Source organism: Peromyscus eremicus, chromosome 7, assembly GCF_949786415.1.
Source record: "Peromyscus eremicus chromosome 7, PerEre_H2_v1, whole genome shotgun sequence".
Classification (NCBI taxonomy): domain Eukaryota; kingdom Metazoa; phylum Chordata; class Mammalia; order Rodentia; family Cricetidae; genus Peromyscus; species Peromyscus eremicus.
In genome coordinates this window covers 11,660,853-11,683,170 of record NC_081422.1, presented here as the reverse complement: position 1 = coordinate 11,683,170, position 22,318 = coordinate 11,660,853, and the positions used below count along the sequence as shown (strand labels likewise).

Here is a 22,318-nt window from a genome sequence, read left to right as displayed (position 1 = left end):
GGTGGGTGCGAGAGCGCGGCCACGTGGGTGGGCGTGGCTGTGTGGGTGGACTATGTGGTGGGCGGGGCCCTGGGAGGGGCGGTTCCCGGCTCGTCCCTAGGCCTTGAGCTGGCGGAAGAGGTAGGCGGGACTTTGAACCTGTGCTCCTGAGTGCAAAGAAGGCAGTCCTGCGAGCGCGAAGGCACTGCGCGTCAGGTGAGCGTCCGTATGTTGTGGGGGTCGAGCCTACAGCGTGCCGAGTTCCCCCTCAGACGAAGGGTGCCGGGTGTTCTGGGCACCCCACCATCCAGGAGTTAGCTCCCAGCAGGCATGAGCTGCCTCCTTCAGATCCTGAGCTGACTGAACAGCGTAAACCAGTTTAGCTGGGGTTGGTTTTAACCCTTACAGTGCTTTCTTTTCAATACTGAGCTTGAGTTATTTTCCGTGCTGCATGCTCTGTATTGTGTGACAAGGAAGCCCAGAGCTGCTGTCCATGCTGCACCTCTGTATTGTGTGACAAGCAAGCCAACTGAGCTGCTTACCCTTAGTCAGCGCCTATTATCATTTTACGATTGGACACGCCTTAAAAGTAAGGTCTTGCTCTACTTGGGAGCTGCCAGTGCAGTCGCGGTGAGCTCCCAGACAGGTATCTCAAGCTGTCACATTCAGAGCCCGTGTGTTGTGAAAGGACAGGGGCAAAGTCATAATACAGGGTCCTGTTCAAAACGAGAGAGACAGATAGCCGGGCACCGTGGCAAATCCTAGACCGGGAAAGTTTGAGGAAGGAGGGTTGCCAGGCCAGCCTAGACTACATGCTGAGACCCTGAATCAAAAACATGTTTTCCCGCCCTACGTAAAGAAAAATTAGAATTACTAGCGCAAGTTTTACCATCTTTCTTTATGTTGGTACTGCCAGTGCATAAGAGCTTAATGCACAGGGCATGGGGGAGTGGCAAACGCCTTTAATCCCAGCACTTGGGAGGCTGAGGCTGAGGCTTGCAGATCTCTATGAGTCGAGGCCAGCCTGGTCTACGGGGCGAATTCCAGGACAGCCAGGGCTACACAGAGAAACTCTGTCTTGAAAAACCAAAAAAGAAAAGAACGTAATGAGTGGAAATGTTGTGGGGTGGTCACCAGAGAGGGCTGTTCAGACATGGGTTTAAGCCAATAGAAAGTCTTTACTAGCTGGGTGCTCTGGATCCTAGTGTAGCACTGAGCCTTTCTCAGGGTGAGCTTTTAAGCACAAAAATCATATTCTGGACGACATACTTCAGTTAAAATGGACAGTTAGCCAGAAGCAAAAGTATAGGAGCTAAAAAGCAAGGTTAGTACATTTTGAGACTGTCCCAGAACTATGGACTTTGATGGATTAGGCCTTTTAGTTATGGCTGTTGGTGCTGTCCACGTGCTGAGTTTTACAGCCGAAATGGCACTTCCATCACGGAGTCAGTTGTCCTCAGGTCTTAGGGCCTACTAAGGTCATAGGACCCTGTTACAGAATCACTGCAGTTTGGGTTTTTGCTTCATAACTTGTACAAGTTATGTATTTGTTACTGTAGCTGTGGAACAATGTACAAAACACACTCACCTTCCTTTTACTTCCTGATCCTTGCACATTTTGCCTGTAACCTGGAATTCTGCAGCACCTACTATGCTAGACATGGCAAGTCTACCAGGATTAAGTTCTAATGGGACATTACAAACACTTTATTAGGCCAGGTGGTTGGTGGCGGCCGCGGCGCACACCTTCATTCCCAGCACTCAAGAGGTAGAGGCAGGCCAGTCTCTGAGTTTGAGGCCAGCCTGATCCACAGAATGAGTTCCAGGACAGCAAGGGTTACACAGAGAAGCACTGTCTCGAAAAAACAAAACCAAACCCCCCCACCTTATTCCGTGGGTGACCAGGTGTGATGAAGGACATACCTTGGCCCTACTCATGCTTCACTATCCTGCGAGTTTTCACAGTTCAAATGTAAAGTTGTTGGCCTAGAGATATAGCTCAATTATAGGGAGCTTTCCTAGCATGCATAGCCCTGAGTTCAGTGCCTGGCACCACACACACACACAAAACAAAACCCACAACTGTATGTGTGGTTTGATACATATAGATCTATATGAATATGGGTCCTGTGTGACTGACTGTACAATTTGCACAGCTGTGAGGCCAGACGCCCCTGCCTCTGCCTCTGCTGGAACTATACATGTGCACCACCACGCCTGGTGTGGATCTACTTTTGAATTCTGTTTCTGTATTTAACAACTATTTGATCTTGGGTAAATTCTATGTCCTTTCTGACCTGTTTCCTTTCCTGTGCAATGAGAAGTGTAATGCAAGTCTGTCATGGACTTGAGAATTTTGGGAGACTTTAAAGGGTGTGACAGTTTGTGACTTACGCCTTCAATCATGGCACTCAGCTTGGTTGCCACAGTTGGCCCATTGCTCTCTGTGTTGTTAGCTTCCTGCCTGTTCACCCTTCTCTACCTGTCTCTGAGCCACCGACACCCCCACTTCCGTCAGGAGAGTAAGTATTTGCTTTCATCTGGAGCCTCTCTGGCTTTAGTGGACACCATCCCCTTTTGGTCCTAACTCCAACCCCACCCTCCACACACACACACCGACACATGTTCTCCCCTGCTGTCAGCCTGCATGAACTCTACATTTCTAAACCAATTCTTCAGGCTGAAGCTCCCGTGGTTAGACTTCTGTCTCTATTTTGGTAGGGGTATAAAACAGACAGACCTTCTTTTAAGAAAGTAAGGAGTATAAAATTAGGGATATCTTTGAATTTAATTTGAATTCTTATTCCTCCTGTGAGCATAATTATTGAAAATGCTTTCATTTTTCTCCATATATACTGAATTATATTAAGGCCAGGTGTGATGGCACACACATAAAATCCCAGGACTCAAGAGGTTCAAACTGGAGGAGCACTGTTCCAGACTAGCCTGGGCATATACTGAACCAAAAAGGAAATAAAAATAAGCAACAATGAATGAATATGCTGTTCGTCGTGCAGACTTTGGTATGTTCTTACATTAGGAACTATCTGCTAGTTACCTGACACAGACTGTGATAAGTTACATCTGGGTAAGGAACATCTGGGTAAGGAGAGTGTGAGAGCTATTTGTATATGATGTACCAATCTTAAAGTATTTCAAAAGAAGAGTAAGATGTTTGAGTTCGAAACGAAGATCATTCAAGTACGATTATACCAGTTGGGGCCCATTTTCAATAGTTACTTGGCTTCATTTGAAAAACAAGAGTATATGTGTTAAATAACTAAAGGGCAATAAAACCTAATGTTTGTAAGGTACTAAAGTAAATGTCACCTATTTAAGCTACTTTGGAGACTGAAGCAGGAGGATGATTTGCAAGGGTAATGTAGGGATCCTATGTCTTAAAAAAAACTATAAGCCAGGTGGTGGTGGCGCACGCCTTTAATCCCAGCACTCGGGAGGCAGAGCCAGGCGGCTCTCTGTGAGTTCGAGGCCAGCCTGGGCTACCAAGTGAGTTCCAGGAAAAGGCACAAAGCTACACACAGAAACCCTGTCTCGAAAAATCAAAAAAAAAAAAAAAACTATAAATATCAGGTGCTAAATATGTGCAATGGCATGTTCATGGACAATATATGTTCTGAAAGTATGGTCAAAAATAGAAATTGCACCCAGCACTCGGGAGGCAGAGGCAGGCGAATCTTTGTGAGTTCGAGGCCAGCCTGGTCTACAGAGTGAGATCCAGGAAAGGCACAAAGCTACACAGAGAAACCCTGTCTCGAAAAAAAAAAAAATGGAAATTGCAGGTCAGCAAGATGGCTTAGGAGTTATAAGCATTTTTCGCCAAACCTGATAATCTGAGTTTGATCCCTGGAACCCACACAGTAGAAAAAGAAAACTGACTTCTGCAAGTTGTCCTCTGACCTCCACATGTGTGCTGTAGCATATATGCACACACGTGTACACACAAATAAATAAATATTTTAATGAAATAATTTTTAAAAATCCTGTGCCTAAGAAACCCATGAACCTGGAAAATATTTCCAGAGATTCTAGGCTAGAGAAACGGCACCACAGTTAAAAGCGTGTACCACTTTCCAACAGGACTGAGTTCCATTCCCAGCACACAGGTCATAGCTTCCCTTTTAAACCAGGTATGAATTCGCTTTTCATCCTAGCACTGGAAACACAGAGGCAGGCAGGAGAAGCTCTGTGAGTTGGAGGAGTTCCATTATTGGAGGAGTTCCATTATTGGAGGAGTTCCATTATGCAGACAGGGTGTGGATACCCTGCCTCAAAACATAAAATGAAAGAAACCCACAAGAGATCTAAGGGACCCACTTTTTCTTGCTGTGTGAGCACTTTTAAACCCCACAGTTTGGACTAAAGAGGTGTTCCATTAACAGTATTAAAGACTACTCCCGTGGTGCTCTGAGAGGCTAAATGTCCTTAGTGATTTGACTGTTCTAGGCTGTGATTGGCCTTGCCATCATCTCCCCACCCATCTCCTTTTCTTTCCCTGTATAGCTCTGGTCATCTCACTCTGCTCGTCAGCCTCACCTCCTGAACGGGGTGTGTATGTGTCTGTGTGTGTATGTATGTGTCTCTGTGTCCATTTCCGTGTGTGTGTCTGTGTGTGTGTGTGTGTGTGTGTGTGTGTGAATCTATTCATTCCATAGGTTTCCATTTCAATTGGTAACTAAAATTGTCTCTTATTAAAATGATAGATAAGAGGAATGATTTGAATGTAAACAAATGAAATTTTACAATATATCCTATAATATAATTTTGTAGCTTCAGGGAAGAAATAAAACAAACTCCTGGTATCCTGTTTTTCTATTATAATGCAGCTTTTGGTATTTTGTTGTTACTGAGATCTACTTTTAGAGTCAAATTTGTTCTCCATTGAGAAATAATAATGAGGGTAGCTGGGCGGTGGTGGCGCACGCCTTTAATCCCAGCACTCGGGAGGCAGAGTCAGGCAGATCTCTGTGAGTTTGAGGCCAGCCTGGACTACCAAGTGAGTTCCAGGAAAGGCGCAAAGCTACACAGAAAAACGCTGTCTCAAAAAAAAAAAATTAATAATGAGGGTAGTAGGCCAGCAAGATGGCTTGGTGGGTAAAGGTACTTACCATCAAGATTGACTGTCTGAGTTCAGTCCCCAACATCCACACGGTGGAGAGAGAACCAACTCCTATAAGTTGTCCTGTGACCACCACAGGTGTGGTGTGATGTGCACACACACACACACACACAAATAAATAAATTCAATATTAAAAACAACTTATTAGGTCTAAGACAATTAACTTTTAGTTTAAATGTCAAATAGAGAGTAGGAAAAAAATGATCTATCATATGTTTTCTATAGATAAAGATATAGAATCTTGTAAACGGTGCATACCTACACACATGAACACACAGAGTTCAACCACTTGTTTGTAATCCTTAGTACATATCTTTTGTTTCAAGACCACATTCTTAGACCCTCTTAGAAAAGCCCTCTGTTAGTATAGCACTCAGTGGGAGAGTGCTTTCCTGGTATGCCAGAGGCCCTGGCTCCATCTCAGAACTGAACACATAGAAATGAAAAAGAACAGGTTCAAATACAGTATTGGGCTGGGATATAGCACTCAGCTGAGGCCCTGGGTTCTATATACAACACTGCCAGGAAGGGAGGAGAGAAAGTGGGGAGGGAAAGAGGGGGGAGAGAGGGAGGGAGGGAAGGAAGAAAATAGAAAAACAGACTAAAAGGGAGAAGAGGGCAAGAAGAGTGGGGAAGAGGTCCCTCGCCTCCTGCTCACATGGAGTGGACATGGTGCTGTGTTTGGGGCACTTTGCCCTCCTTACATAAGTGAGCTCTGAGGATGTGGAACCTCGATGGCCTTTGCCTTCAGCAAGTAACTGAACTCTGGTACTCATTTCCAGAACCCCAGGGACGGTTCGTGCTGGTGCCCTGTGAACTCTCGTGATTGTTAGCCAACAGCTGCTGTGTTTGAGCAACCTTGCTGAGAAGAAAGAAAATGGCTTGTATTGAGTTTTCTTTTCATGTGCCAAGTCTGGAGGAGCTTGCTGAAGGTAAAAATGATGTTAGCCTTGGGATTTTAAGGACTGTCCCAGGAAACAAAACCAAAAGATCCCTGAGATACATATGTAGCTAATTACCTATCTGTATCTTATTGAAATGGTACTTTTGATACAAGAATTTTAGTATTATTTTTAAATTTAAAAAATCCAAAATTCTATCTCTCAAAAAATAAAATAAAGCAACTTTTATAAGTTTTTATGCTTATGTTATAAGCATTTACACTTATTAGCCCATCTTATGGAAGTTGTTTAATTTCAAGATCCTTAGCATCACGTAAAACTGCACATAATACCTTAAAAGCTGGTCCTCTCTACATACTGACACGTATGCAGAGTTTTAAATTTTTTGAAAGATGATTATAGACAAATTCAAAATTCCTTTTGTTCCCAACCCTCGCGGTGGTTCCTTCTCTGCTTATTTGTCCTAGAAGTAACCATCATCTCTCATTTATAGTGGTCTTGTTGTGCAATGAAAACTAGCAGAGAGTTGTGCAATATTAACAATAACAGTATTCTTTAAATATATAGTTTGCTGGAGAGATGGCTCAGTGGTTAAGAGCACTGGCTGAACTCCGGTGACCCGAGTTCTGTCCCAGAACTCCCATAGCAGCTCACAATTGTCTGTAATTGTCAGTTCTAGGGAATTCAGTGCCCTCTGCTGGCCTTCAGCTCCAGACGGTGCACAGACATACATGCAGGCAAAACACTCATACATTACAAATAAATAAACAGATAGATAGATAGATAGATAGATAGATAGATAGATAGATAATCTACTATTGAGTATTGCTCATAGTCCCAAATATGCTTTGCCTGCCTCCTTATTCACAGATTGTCAATTCACTTACTTAAATTTGTCTGTGGATATTTCTTGTGTTTTGTTTACCTTGTTCAAACAAGAATTTAAGGAAGTTCCCCCAATCTAAACCAGAGAAGGAAAAAGATGACTGAATACACAAAATGAAGCCCAGAAGGTATACATTCAAACCTTTGATGTCTCAGGATCTGCCCTGTCCTTGATGTGGTTAGGTTCCGTTCTGTAGAACTCCTGTCTCCGTAATGGTCCCGTACTTCTCACAGTGTGCTACCTGGTAGTTAACTGTTCTTGAAGAGACTGACTCAAACATGTACCTGCTTTTTGCTTTTTTTTTTTTAATTGCTTTCCTATACTATTTTTCTGATCCTTAAAAATATATTGCTCATAGGGCTGATGAAATGGCCCAGTGGGTAAAGATGCCTGTAGCACAAGTATGACAACCTGACTTCCATCCCTGGGACCAACCTAGTGGAAGAAGAGAACCGACTTAAGGAGTTGTCACCTAATCTCTACATGCACCTTAGCACGCATGCGTGTGCATGTTCTATAAATAAACAAAATACATATATTTGTTAAATTGAGCTGCACTGTAGCAGTCTTAAATTATCCTGTCTACCCTTTGTCTCTGTGCTTTTACCTTTCTCTATTTCTGTATATCTTTTCTCTCCTTATTCTGTGTCTGCCTGTGTGGCTGGGTGGCTGGCCCCTTCTTTTCTCACTCCTTCATCCTACTTGCTCCTAGATCTTCTTTCTGTTTATTCTCTCTGCCTGCCAGCCCTGCCTCTCCTTTCTCCTGCACTGCTATTGGCTGTTCAGCTCTTTATTAGACAATCAGGTGTTTTAGACAGGCAAAGTAACACAGCTTCACAGAGTTTAACAAATGTAACATGAAAGAATGCAACACATCTTTGCATCATTAAAACAAATGTTCCACAGCATAACAAATGTAACACATCTTAAAATAATATTCCAAAGCCAGGCAGTGGTGGCACACGCCTTTAACCCCAGCACTTGGGAGGCAGAGGCAGGCGGATCTCTGTGAGTTCGAGGCCAGCCTAGGCTACAGAGTGAGTTCCAGGAAAGGCACCAAAGCTACACAGAGAAACCCTGTCTCAAAAAACCAAAATAATAATAATAATAATATTCCATAACACAAAGCTGTCACTCACTTAATTGGTATCAGATTCTGATTTTCACAAGTATCATTCTTCTCTGGTAAGGAGCTATGGGATACCAGGTTATTGGACATACTTTTATAAATTATTATTAAAATTCTCTTGAACAGAGTCAGGAAGATCTCTCTCTAAGTTTGAGGCCAGCCTGGTCTATGTATTAAGTTCCAGGACACCCAGGGCTACATAGTGAGACCTCTGTTTCAAAAAACCAAGTAAAATAAAATAAAGTTATTGAAGAATAAAGTTCTGGAATGTTAAGACACTATGTTTTTCTACATTTGTATTATGGCATAATGCACTTCAATAAAGTATAGTGCTTGCAGAATGTGAGCACCACACTAATGTGTGATGGTTTGAACAAGTATGGCCCCATAGATGTGTGTGAATGCTTGGCCTTGCTGGAGGAAGTGTGTCAGTATTGGGGTGGGCTTTGAGGTCTCAGAAGCTCAAGCCAGTTCTCTGCCTGGTGCCTGCATATTCATATGTAGAACTCTCAGCTCCTTCTCCAGCACCATGTCTGCCTGCATGTTGCCATGCTTCCTGCCATGATGATAATGGACTAAACTTCTGAACTGTAAGCCAGCCCCAATTAAATATTTTCCTTTATGAGAGTTGCCGTGGTCATGATGTCTCTGCACAGAAATAAAACCCTAACTACATAACTACCATTCAAGTCAAAATATATATTCAGCATGTATATCCATGTAGGGAGGCGAATGTTGTTCTAAGTCTCTGTCTTTTTATTTTACCAATAAAGACTCAGGAGCCAGATGCTGAAGTGAAAATCTGCTAGCTCAGAGAGGCAAAGAAAGCAGCCGGTTGACCCTCCTCCTCTGCTGTCTTCTTAGAAAGAGATTTTTCTCCTAGTCTGTCTGAAACAAGAACTCCTCCAACCAGTTGTCCCTCCCTTCTACTTCTTGTGCCTCTCTCTCTCTGACCTCCTGACTTCCCTTCACTCTCTATGATTACTTCCTTTCAACTGGTTGCTTGCTCCACCTCTTGACCTATGGTTGATTTTATTTAAATAATGCAACCTCAGGGTTCACAGTGTGATCAAATATATAGCAACACTTGTCTGTAACCTCCACTAAACATGTGGCTTGAAATCCCTTTCATTGGGTTTTTGAAATCCCCTCAAGGGAAGCTAGCCCTTACTTGTGTGCCATCTGCTTCCTTTCTGCACGTCTTAGTCACTGCTCTGTTGCTGTGAAGAGACACCATGACAAGACATGACAAACTGTCCTTCACATCATAGAAAAGAGGGACGGACCGGGGCTTACCCAGGCACCATGGCAGCTCCTATAAAAGAGCATTTAACTGGGGCTTGCTTACAGTTTTAGAGGATTAGTCCATGATCACCACAGAGGGAAGCAGACAGGCATGGTACTGGTGCAGAAGCTGAGAGCTTTGCATCCTGACCCAAGGCTGCAGGAAGAGAGAGAGAGAAACTAGGCCTGACAAGAGCTTTGGAAACCTCAAAGCCCACTCCCAGTGACACACCTCTTCCAATAAGGCCACACCTTCTAATCCTTCTCAGACAGTTCTACTCCCTGGTAACTAAGCATTCAAATATATGAGGTTATGGGAACCATTCTTCTATAAACCACCACACCAAGGTTAGTAATTATTGGTATGTATGTGTCATAGAGTACATTATGTCTTCTGATCATGTCAAAGTCTAATTTTATTCATCAGTAAGACCATTCCTCAGTTGGTGGTACAGGTCATTGGTAGACTGCTTTGTGCTGAAGTCCTGGGTCCATCCCTCCTTTTTTTTTTTTTTAGGTTTTTTTTTTGTGGTTTTTTTTTTAGTTTTTCATAACAGAGTTTCTTTGTATAGCCCTGCCTGTCCAGGGAACTCACTCTGTAGACCAGGCTGGCCTCACACTCACAGAGATCCACCTGTCTCTGCCTCCCGAGTGCTGGGATAAAAGGCATGTGCCACCACCCTGACCCATCTCTCTTTTTTATAGTGGTCTAAGTTTGAAGGAAGATTTAGTATATGGTGGCCAAATTTTGCCTAATGCTAAATAACTCCTTTGCTTGTCTTTTATTAGTTTTGCAGAAGGGGCTGAAGGACAACTTTGCTGATGTCCAGGTTTCCGTGGTTGACTGCCCAGATTTAACAAAGGAGCCATTTACCTTTCCTGTCAAAGGTGCGTAGTCTTAAAAAAAAAAAAAATGGTTTCGGTTTTCAGCCATACTCTTTTTCGGAAGCCAGTATTATTTTCCTCTATGAATAAAGGCTGTTGTTACAACTTTCAGGCTCAATTTGGCTTAGTTTCTGTGGGCCAGATTTCATTGTGTGTTCATAATCCTTGATGAACGTTTGGTTATGTAACATACTCAGTAGGCTAAAATTTGAGAGCACAAGAATTTTGTTTTTAACTTCCCAATTGACTTATGAAAACTTCTCTTTGGGGGCTGGAGAGATGGCTCAGAGGTTAAGAGCATTGGCTGATCTTCCGGGGGTCCTGAGTTCAATTCCCAGCAACCACATTCAATTCTCATGTGTAATGAGATCTGGTGCCCTCTTCTGGCAGGCAGGCATACATGCAAACAGAACACTGTATACATAATAATCTTAACAACAAAACTTCCTTTAATTTTTGGTTGTATTATTTACTCAAGCTCAGAAAATCTCTTAAGAGGCCTATGTTTGGGGGCTGGAGAGATGGCTCAGCAGTTAAAAGTGCCTTTGCTCTTTCAGAGGACTCGTTTGGTTCCAGCACCCACATTAGGTGCTTCACAGCTGCCTGTAACTCCAGCTCCAGAGGATCCAAGGCCCTCTTCTAGACTCCGAAGGAGTCTGCATTCCTGAGCATATATGCCCACACATCATACACATAATTTAAAATTAAATAAGCCTCTTTTTAGGGCTTATATTTGATTCATCTATTAAATGCTTAGACCTCTTCAAGAAATTTGTCAAGTTTAAGTGAGAAGGGAAAGAGATGACCATTGGTTGAGTGAAACAGTCTCAGTGTGACAGACTGGAGCAGACGTGCCATGGCAGCAGTATTCCAAGGTACGTGGAGCATGAGAGAGGCTCAGTAAACCCAGGAGTGTCCTGATCAAGACCAAAGACGGTGTGTTTCAAAGTCTAACCCCCTTCCATATGCCCTCTGGTAATGAGGGATTAAAGATTAGTGCATTTTTCTGTTTCTTTTATTATGTTAATTGACATATTTGGTTAAAAAGTAATCTGCTTGGAATTCTTAGCCGCTAGTCCTGCCTCTCCCTCGTGTCTGTGAATCCCATTACCTGGACTAAGTCCCATAATTTACCACAGCCTTAGAGACATTAAATAGGAAAGTTCAGTTTCATGTTGTGGGAGTCGTCCAGGTCAAACAGTCTTTGATTGTAAATAGACCAGATGGCAGTCTCTCTCAACACCTGAAACCATTAGAAACCATCTCAAAACGTTTACTTTATGTGTAGTAGTGCTTTGTCTGCAGGTATGAGTGTGCACCTTGTGCATGCCTGGTGCCTGTGGAGGCCAGAAGAGGATGTCAGATCCTCTGAGACTGCAGTTACAGACAGGAGACGGTGATGGGTGCTGGGAACTGAACCCCGGTCTAGAAGAGTGTCCATGCTCCTAACTGCTGAACCATCTCTCTAGCCCCAGTGAAACCTTGTGAACAAACAAACAAAAATCGCCCCTTCTTTCCTCTCCCTGTAATCCCCTGTGGTTTCTGATTTCATTTTGAAGAGTAATTTGTTTCTCAGGCTGCCTTTCTCTGTCTAGCAGACTCTTTAGGATGCTCTTCCCAGGATCTTTCCCCCTGCCTCCACCTCTTTTGTATAATCTTCGGGAGTTTTTCACATAATCTTGTCATTTTAACCAGGATCTAGCATCTTTGAAATTTGTCTCAACTAGCTCTCTAGGAGTTTTCAGTTGTGTGTAGCACAGCTCTGCCTATGGCTCCCTTCTTACCTGTTCCCTGGACAGCCAAGAGCCCTATAGGAGTTCCTCCTCCAGCCATCACCATCTCTATCACTCAGTGCACAATCTGGGGATAATTTCTGCTCCTCCTCAAACACAGAAGGCACCTGTAAGACTTTGCATCTCTCCTCTACATAACAGTAGGGAGATTACATGTACTTCAGTGAATGATATCCTTGCAAGACTTCTCAAGTAAAAGATAATTTCTACTCTACTTTAAAACAGTGCCTTCTCCCAAATTGTGTCTCACTTCATTGTTATAATAATTACTAAAAATGTAGGTAGAGGGGCTGGCAAGGTGGTTCAACAGTAAAAGCCATTGCTGTCAAACCTGATGAACTGAGTCTGATCCCCAGAATCCACATGGTGGAAGGGGAAGACTCCCACAAGTTGTTCTCTGACCTCCACCATCACACACATACAAAATAAATAAATGTAAGAAAGAAAAAAATGTAAGTAGAGGGGCTGGAGAGATAGCTCAGTGGGTAACGACTCTTGCTGCTCAAGCCTGAGTTCAGATCCCAACACCCACATAAACACCTGAAGTAGCCATGTGTACTGGGGCAGATGCAGAAGGTTGCTGGAGATTGCTCCAAGTTCAGTGAAAGACCCTCAAGGAATAAGGTAGAGAGTGATAGAGCAGGTCACCCAACATCCTTCTCTGGCTTCTACTTTTGACATACATGCGCAGTATGTGCACATAAACATACACTCTACACACATACAACACGCCCAGATATATACACATGCAATCAATTAATAAATCAAATATATTTTAAAATGTAAGTAGAGACCCTAGGGAGGGGACAGCTTAGTGGTAGGGTATGTTTTTAGCCCTGGATTCAGTCCTTCACACAAAACAACAAAATACCTACACAACTACAGACATACACACATAGAAACTTCCTAGCATCCAAAGGTTTTCTATCATACTTGTTATTTGTATAAACAATGTATAGAAAGATTTCTCAGCATGGATCTAAAGAAGAAAATTCTAACCGAGCAAAGTGTCTTAAAAATTTAAAAATACAACTTAGGCCAAAAGAAAGAATACATTTTTTTAAAATAAAAATGCCCTTGGCAGGGGAAGATTTCTAAGAGATTACTAGGCAGATGAATTCTAGAAACTCTACCCACAAGTTGGCCCCTGTCCTCTCAATAACCACCAGTCCCCAAGCCATGCTCAGTGACGATGTTGTCGGCGGCAGTTGAAGCGGGACCAAGAAGGGACCACTTGAACCTTCCCATCCCTGTTAGTTCCAACACTGGGATCCTCTTACATCTGTTCCTTATAAGTCAGTGGCTTCTGGAATCTTATACTTGAATGCTGCGTTTGCCTGCTTTTAAGATGGCTTGTGTTTTTTAGGCATCTGTGGGCAAACTAGAATTGCAGAAGTAGGAGGTGTGCCTTACTTAATGCCTCTTGTAAACAAAAAAAAAGTAAGTATGCTTTTATTCTTTGTATTCACAGACTATAGAAACTGGGTTGACTCCTGTTTGTCACTAAGACCACCGATGAGTGTGGCAGGCAGGCGAGGAAGCAGTTGACTATTGTAAAATACAAATCAGGAAATTGTTATATTACAACTTCAGTAACTTTTTTCTTTTTATAGGTTTATGACCTAAATGAGATTGCAAAAGAAATAAAGCTGCCTGGAGCTTTTATCCTTGGAGCAGGGGCAGGTCCATTTCAGACGCTTGGGTTCAATTCTGAGGTCAGTGTGTGTATAGGAATCTGTTCATTTGACGTCTGGTTATTCAATGGCCTGTCAAAATCGATTTTTATTCTTACATATATTAGGATCCCTCACTTCTCTGCAAATCCTTGTTGTCATATAAAAGCAGCTTTGGATTGAAAGAGAAATGATGGGGATATCTCCATGTTAAAAACCAAACATTAAGAAACTATCAGAGTGAACCAATGGCTATTTACAAAAGTTAATGGCTAGTACTAGTGTGTATCATGGGTACTCTATGTGGCGTGTTAATATGTGCCATTTATACTAAGTACAGTATTACTACATATGCCATATGATAGTAAGATACCACTGTTGATTTACATCTCACGATGATGAGACCAGACTGCCACTCTCTTTTAACCTCACCAGATAGACCGAATGTTCAAAAATCACAGAACCTCTTGTAGAAGATATAATTTTCCCAGTGTTCAAGATAAAAAAAAAAAAGTTAAAATCTATGACTAGACATTTTGAGCCATACATCATGACTCATGCTTGTAAGCCTAATATTTGAGAGGTTGAGTAGGATTACTATACATTTGAGGTCAGCCTGATTTACATAGGCAGCCAGGACCACAGAATATGACCCTATCTCAAAATGTAATTAATTAATTAAATAAGATGTTTTGTCAGGTGTTGGGATAGACACAGTAGTATCAGAATTGAGGCAAGATGAGTGTATCTGAGTTTGTGAGTTCCATGCCACCTTAGGCCTCATAGCAAGTTACTAGGATACACAGCCAGAGTCGTCTCCAAAAAAGAAATGTTGTAAACATTTTATAAAACTGAGGATGGAGAAGTGGCTTACAGGGTAAGTGGCTACTCTCCCAGTTCAGTGCCCAGCCACCACATGGCAGCTCACAACCGTCTGTAAATCCAGTTCCAGGGATCCAGTGCTGCCTTCTGGCTTCTGTGAGCATGTCTGCCACACGTATGTGCAGGCAAAACACTTAGACACATAAAATAAATGACTAAAAGAAAAATTCAAAAACCATTTTATAAGTCATGATCTTTGTGACAAGATCATGGCAGTAGGTAGTTCAAAGGACACACTTTTGGTTCGTGGTTTCGGAAGTTTGTGTTCCTCGCTGATTTTCCTGATTGCTTCAGCCCTTTGGGGAGAGAGAACACAGTGAGGAAGACATGATGTAACAAAGCTTCTCACCTACTGCATCTGGGCAGCAGAGAGCAGGGAGAGGGGGAGCCAGCTCCTCTCCAACCATTAACTCCCACAGAGGGGTTAGTCTGTCCCTGAAGTGGCACTGGGGAATGGTCATGTTGTTGGTGGATTACAGTTTGAAATAAGGGCAGGGAGTGGAGGCCAGTGGGAGAGCCCTGTCCTAGCATGAGCAAAGACCAACACCACAAAAGTATGAGAAAGAGACCTGCGATAACATTTCTTAAAGTCTGAGAGAAAACATTTTATTCATTAACACACTAAAATTGACTTTTTTATTTCTAGTTCATGCCAGTTGTTCAGACAGCAAGTGAACACAACCGTCCTGTGAATGGAAGTTACTTTGCCCGAATTAACCCTACAGATGGGAAGTGCCTGCTGGAGAAATACAGCCAAAAATACCACGACTTTGGATGCGCACTGCTGGCTAATCTTTTTGCCAGTGAGGGCCAACCTGGCAAGGTGATTATGTCCATCACAACATGCATTCTTTATGTCTTCTCATCTAAAAATTTGAGCTTTTATTGCCCCCAGTATAGTCTCCGAAGAAAACCAGATGTGCCAATGCCAAAGCTTTTATATAATTAAATAATATTAATTAATTATTCAGAACAGTGCAGGGAAAGAAAATCTTTTTTAAAACCAAAGTTAAGAATATTACTTAGGGCCGGGCGGTGGTGGCGCATGCCTTTAATCCCAGCACTCGGGAGGCAGAGGCAGGCGGATCTTTGTGAGTTCTAGGTCAGCCTGGTCTACAGAGCGAGATCCAGGAAAGGCGCAAAGCTACACAGAGAAACCCTGTCTCAAAAAAACAAAAAAAAAACCAAAAAAAAAAAAGAATATTACTTAGTAAAAAGGACACTTTTCTGAGTAGAAGATAACAAGATACTAATCTAGGGCGTTGTCATTGCATGAAACAATAGGATTGTGCCTACTTATGGGTAGTAAATAGGCACTTGTTTATTTCAGGATAACCTGAATTGTGCCGGAAGTGGTAGCTAAAACAAAAGGAGAAGGAGAATGAGTGCCTGCTTCATCTCAGTATTAGCCTCTGTGAGGACTTAGGTCTTGAAAGAAGAGCCACTTCAGCTATTTGAGAAATGAAATAGAGATCTAAAAGTACCCAAGAACATAGAGAGACCTCGTCCAAAATTTTATAGGAAGTGAGACCTTGTAAACATGTCGTGAGCCCCCATTACCAGAGATGAATCCCGTTAAGCCTGGTAATCCTCAAACTTTCCCCATCTTGGTCTCCAGAGTTCAGCATAGGACTCAGTTCAAGGACTCATGAATAAGATTGTTGGAGTCACACATAGCTGGTGTGCGTGTGTGTGTGTGTGTGTGTGTGTGTGTGTGTGTGTGTGTGTGTGAGAGAGAGAGAGAGAGAGAGAGAGAGAGAGAGAGAGAGAGAGAGAGAGAGAGAGATTTAATTAAGACAAGGACTGAGACACCCCAGCTCTAATCTGTGTGCTGAGCAGACAAGACTATTTCCTGGTGGCAGGAAGTTTTATAATGGTACATTTAGGCCGTTATCCACGTAGACTTTGACAGTTGGTGAGGTTCTGTGCACCATTTCACCCTCTGCAGGTCATCAAGGTGCAAGCCAAGAGAAGAACGGGACAGCTCAACTTTGTGACTTGCATGAGGCAGACTCTAGAAAAGCACTATGGAAACAAGCCTGTGGGGATGGGAGGCACCTTCGTTGTGCAGAAGGGGAAAGTCAAGGCCCACATCATGGTAAGGGCTCTGAGGCTGCCTGCATAGACACAGCAGTTTTTCACGTTCTGTGAGGAAGAGGAGGCAGAGTCTTGCTGGATACTTCAGGCTAGTCTCAAACTTACTTATAGACTGCATTGACTTTGGATTAACAAGTCTTTGGCCTCAGCCTCCTAAGTGCTAGGATTACAGATATATACCATTCATGGTAAAAGTTTTTAATTTTCACATGGCCCAACAAACCATGATCAACCCCAGTGTCACAGGAAATTTCCCCTGTGGTTTTTTGTTCATTTCTGTAAATTTTAGCTCTGACATTCTATCTTTGCTCCATTGAAGGTAGCTTATATATGGTGCAGAGATCACATAAGCTTCATCCCTCTGCACGTGTGTGTCCGTTTTTCTCATTGACTGGTGCTTGACACTCTTGTTGAAAAATCACTCACCCAGGCAGGAGAAATGACTGAGTAGTTAAGAGCACTTGCTGCTCTTGCTGAGGACCTGGGTTCAATTTCCATCCCCCACATAGTGGCTCACAACCTTCATTAACTTCAGTTCCAGCGGATCTGATGCCCTCTTTAGGCTCCACGGGCACCAGGCATGCACATGGTGCACACACATACATGCCGGCAAAACATGAAAACACACAAAATTAAAATAAATACCATTTTTAAAAGGAAAGAAATCATTTACCCCCCACTCCATGCAAGGCCTTTGTTTCTGGCCTCTCTCCTCTGCTGCATTGGTCTACGTGTGTTCTGGTTAGTTTTTGTCAACTTGACATAGGTCTGTCACCTGAGAAGGGAGAACCTCAGCTGAGAAATTGCCTCCATTCGATTGGCCTGTGAGCAAGTCTATGGGGGTATTTTCTCAATTAATGCTTGATATGAGAGGGCCTAGCTCCCTATGAGCAGGGTGGTGTAAAAGATAAGGCCTAGCAAGCCATGGAGAGCAAGCCAGTAAGCAGCACTCCTCCGTGGTCTGGGAGGAGGTGCCTGCCCCGACTTCCTTCATGATGGACTGGAAGCTGTAAGGTGAAATAACCCCTTCCTACCGAGGCCTTTGGTTGTGGTTTTATCACAGCAGTGGACAGGAGCAGGGAGAACATGCCTGGCTGTGCAGCTGTCCCCTATCAATTGCGGTAGCTAAGAAGTGAAAACTTCTCACTTCTTTTACAGATTTGTTTTTAAAATATCACTGGTATTTCATAGAAAGTTTAGGTGGGTTTGTCCACTTAAAAAGAAAGAAATCATTAAGATGTAAATAGCAGCTTGGTATGGTGGTGCATGTCTTTAATCCAGGACTTGGGAACAGAGGCAGGTAGACCTCTGTGAGTGCCAGGCCAGCCAGAGATACATAGTGAGACCAGCATCTAAATAGCGATTACGTTGATTTTTTCCGCTTTGCCCTTTGCCATGCTGATGATCAAACCCAGGGCCTCACAGTCACTTTTCCACAGAGCCACATCCCTACAGTGATGAGTCTTGTTACTGGATGGGGGTGGGGTTCTAGGGATAGAAGCCAAGGTCTTACACCCAGGAGGCAAGAACTGTAGTGCTAAGATGCCCTCAACACTGACCAAGTCCTCAGACAGTCTTCATGAGTACCGACATCTCGATCTCCAGTCATCTCTGCCTTCCCTAAACACAGCACATTTTTCCATCCTAACTTCTCTGTGTTTTTATTATTGTGTGGGGTGTATGTGTGAATGCAGGGGCACACATGTGGAGATCAGAGGACCATTTTCAGAAGTCTGTCCTCAGGCTGAGAGTTGCCTGCTCTGGAGACCTGGAGATAAAGTTTAATGCCCAAATCCCACTTAGACTCTGTGTAGTCCTCTGACCTCTATATTGGCACTGTGACACACATACCCATCATGCACACATACATTAATAATCTTTTTTTTTTAATAGAAAGTTGGATTTTTTTCTTCCATTGTGCATTTGAGGGGTCAAATTCAGGTTGCAAGGACTTTGACCTGCTGAAGCAAATTGCTGGCCTCACTCTAATTTCTTCCAGCAATTTTTATAGTTTCCTATATATGTTCTCTCACCTCCTTTTTTAAGCTTATTGCAAAGTATTTTATTCTCTTTAATGTCTCTACCAACTTGCAGGGCCTTGTTTCTCTCTCCACCACTTGCTATTCCTGGCAGCAGTTACGGGGTACAGATCAAACTTACAAGAACTGGGCCTGGGGCTCAGTGGAGAGGCTTTGACTAGCATGTGCAAGGTCCTGGGTTTGATCCCTAGCACTGGAGGAAAAAGAAAGAATGGGGTGGAAGGGTTGGAAAGGGAAAGCCGAGTAGCTCTGTGATCGAGTGCTGCTGGTCTCAGTCCCCAGAACTACAGCAGAAACATAGTTTGGAATGGGGAGGGGCTGGGGCCATGGCTCAGGAATATAGTACTTGTGTAAGTATTAACAGCTCCCCAGTTATCACAAAAAATAAAATTAAATTAAAATCACACATCAAATGGAAAACATATACAGCAGAGAGACTGAAGGTCTATGAAAAGTAAAAGCAGATAGTAATTGCCTCACTCCTTCCTTGACTTAGGAAGTAGTTTTAGTTTGTACAAATTGATTGGCCAGCCTTAAAACTGGGGTATGTAATTAATGCCAAAACCATTCAGTGAGATGTATAAAATTTACAGTGAGGTCATATTTTAAATGTTTTTAATTCTCATTTAATAGTCAGTGTGTTCTCCTGTTTAACAATTTTCATTTTTTATTTTTTTGCAGCCAGCAGAGTTTTCTTCCTGCCCGTTGACCTCAGATGAAGCTGTTAATAAGTGGTTACATTTCTATGAGATGGAGGCTCCTTTGGTCTGCCTGCCAGTCTTTGTCTCCAAAGACCCAGTGAGTCTTCATCTGCCTTTTATATCAGTGCTAATGCTTGGTGGCATACTCATTTTTAAAACAGTTACTTACTGTTTGGTGTGTGTATGCGTGTGCATGTGCACTTGCACACCACATGCTGCAGCACATGTGTGGAGGTCAGAGCGCACCTTGTGAGAGTCACTTCTCTCCCACCATGTGAGTACACAGATCAGACTCGGCTTGTCTGCCTGGGCAGCAAGCACTTGGCCAGCTGGACCATCTTGCCAGCCAAATATGGATTTTGTTATTTAAGCAGGAGGATAGTCTTGTGGATTTTTGTTTGTTTGTTTGATTGTTTTTTGGTTTGGGTTTTTTTTTGTTGTTGTTGTTGTTGTTTTTTTTTTTTTTTTTTTTGACAGGGTCTCTCTACACAGCCCTAGCCATCCTAGAACTCACTACGTAGACCAGACCACATGCCTCTGGTTCTCAAGTGCTAGGATTAAAGGCATGTGCCATCACACATGATTTCTTTTTTTAAATTTCTTGACCTCATGCATCAATCCAGGCCACCACCAACTCCTTATGTAGGCAAGGATGACCTCCTGCCCACATCTGCCTTCTTTGTGCTGAAGTTACAGGTGTGCATCACCATGCCCAGTTTATGGGAACTGTTCTGAAAGATGAAGGGATGCGTGCTTTCTCCACTCACTGAGTATTAGGCCGAGCAGATTTTACCTTCAGTAAAGTAAAAGAACAGGCATTGTAAATTACACAGAAGTTGTTCTATTAAATAATAAAAGAGCTGGGTGTGGTGGAACATGCCTTTAATCCCAGCACTCCCTAGGTTCTCTGTGAGGTCTGGGCCAGTGAGACCCTGTCTCAAAAAACCAATAAATAATAATAATAAAGCACAAGATTTGGATCTCTTTCCATTGTGTTTAGAGTTCATCATAGTCTAATGCTACAGGCCAGAAGTAAGTGCTGTTGGCTAATTCAGAGAACGTGTCTGCCAAAATAGTGATGGGTAGGCCTTTGGAGCCAGTGACAGTATCTCAGATTTTATCTTTACAAGACTGTAAAATGATCAGTTAACAGATTACCAGTGACAACAGTTTGTAGTAGTAGAAATACTGTAAATGTGGCTGTTGACAGAGTCAGTCCCTGAGCAGAACGCCAGCCACATAGGTATCAAAGAAAGCCGAAGCATTTAACATTTAAACTCTCTCCAGCTGTATTGTAGTTTGTAAAGAAGGAAACTAAATGTTGTTACTTTTGTGTGTATGGATGCTTTGCCGACGCATGTGGTGTCAGTGGTGGCGCATGTGTGTCTGTGTACTATGTGTGTACCATGTTGTCCATGGAGGCCATAAGAGGGTGTCAGATTCCCTGGAACTGGAGTTACAGATGGTTACAGCTGCCACGTGGGTGCTGAGAATTGCACCTGGGTCCTCTGGAAGAGCAGCCAGTGCTCTTAACCGCTGAGTCATCTCCCCAGTCCCCTGTGGTGTTAATTTTTAAATAAGCAGTATGCAGAACAGTCACAGAAAGCTACAGTTTGGATAAAAATGTTAAGAGTTTTCCCAGAAGGACATACAGGAAGGTGCTCTTGTCTGCTGCCTTGAGGAAAGGAAGGGAAGAAAGAGGGAAGTTATATCTCCATGACTGTGCTGACTTACCCTCTTGCATCCTTGGCTTCTCTTATCATGTGACTCCATTGCTTCCTTAAACACTAGTCAGCTGGAAGATGGAACTCAGTGATAGAGCCCTCGCCTGGCATGCATGAGGCCCTGGATTCAAGCACCAGCACTACCAAACATTTAATTGCATATTTAGTGATAGAGGCCTGTGATCTGTCTTTCGGGAGATATAGGTCAGAAGATTGAGAGTTCAAAGCTAGTCTCAGCCATGTAGTAAGTTCCTGTCTCAAACAAAAAGTAATGTTAAAAAACTTTTTAAAAGTAACGAAAGGTAGCAGGGCGGTCGTGGCGCACTCCTTTAATCCCAGCATTCGGGAGGCAGAGGCAGGCAGATCTCTGTGAGTTGGAGGCCAGCCTGGTTTACAGAGATCGAGAACAGGCACCAAAACTACACAGAGAAATAGAGAAATGGGGGGGGGGGGACGGGGGCAAAAAGCTTCTCCTTCTTCTCCTTCCCCTTAAATACATTGTAATCAAAATAGTTTGAATCCATACTAACAGACTGTCCGTTGTCCTAGGGTCTCGATTTGCGACTGGAGCACACTCATTTCTTCAGTCATCACGGAGAAGGCGGACATTACCACTATGATACTACCCCAGACACAGTGGAGTATCTTGGCTACTTCTCGCCTGCACAGTTCCTCTATCGCATTGATCAGCCCAAAGAGACCCATGCGTTTGGAAGAGATTAAAGCAGCTAATGCTTGCTTAGAAGAGGAAATGATTAGCTAAGGTTAAATCACTAACTCAGGAGCTGATACTAATTCAAAAATCCACTAGAGGGCCCTGAAGAGAGTGCTTCCATAGCAAGCAAAACCCCAGCTTAACCCCCAGCACAGAAGAAAAACAATAAATCACTATGTAAATGCTATTTTTATGGCATTTGAAATGCAAGGATATAGATACATGATACTCACATTATTTTGCATCTTTCATGTGAAGGAGATTATTTGGAACAAAGATACATAGGCATACCTCTTGCCTTCTCCTTAAACCTGAACCTTATGCCAAAGACCCCAACATGGATTTAGCAGGATGGTGGGGGGTGGTTGGGAATCCAGAGACCTATTTGTTCCTCTTCCCAATGTGACTACATTCAAGAAATCTTATGCTTTTCAAAAAAATGACAAGTTACTGTGTGATGGTGGTTAGTGTGTGGTGATGATGATTGGAAAA

At 43.0% G+C, this 22,318-nt stretch overlaps 1 protein-coding gene across 2 annotated transcripts; it reads left to right on the top strand.

Annotated features, from left to right (window-relative positions):
• The first annotated feature begins 5,784 nt into the window (after window positions 1-5,784).
• C7H11orf54 (chromosome 7 C11orf54 homolog) lies at window positions 5,785-21,921 on the top strand. 2 transcript variants are annotated; one of them, XM_059267346.1, is made up of 8 exons: window positions 5,785-6,048; window positions 10,107-10,205; window positions 13,362-13,435; window positions 13,609-13,710; window positions 15,197-15,373; window positions 16,499-16,648; window positions 19,368-19,484; window positions 21,661-21,921. In XM_059267346.1, exons 1-8 carry the CDS (start codon window positions 5,994-5,996, stop codon window positions 21,832-21,834), a joined length of 948 nt encoding a protein of 315 aa, XP_059123329.1. In that variant the 5' UTR covers window positions 5,785-5,993; the 3' UTR covers window positions 21,835-21,921. The 2 variants fall into 2 exon arrangements, with proteins under 2 accessions (XP_059123329.1, XP_059123330.1); XM_059267347.1 differs by lacking the exons at window positions 5,785-6,048; window positions 13,362-13,435 and having other exon boundaries at window positions 10,105-10,205.
• The last annotated feature ends 397 nt before the right edge of the window (window positions 21,922-22,318 follow it).

Coding starts and splice junctions, on each gene's coding strand:
- C7H11orf54 (XM_059267346.1), top strand. CDS start 5,994: ATGGCTTGTATTGAGTTTTCTTTTCATGTGCCAAGTCTGGAGGAGCTT. Junction 10,206..13,361: donor ATTTACCTTTCCTGTCAAAG/GTGCGTAGTCTT, acceptor TGTGTTTTTTAG/GCATCTGTGGGCAAACTAGA. Junction 16,649..19,367: donor AAGTCAAGGCCCACATCATG/GTAAGGGCTCTG, acceptor ATTTTTTTGCAG/CCAGCAGAGTTTTCTTCCTG.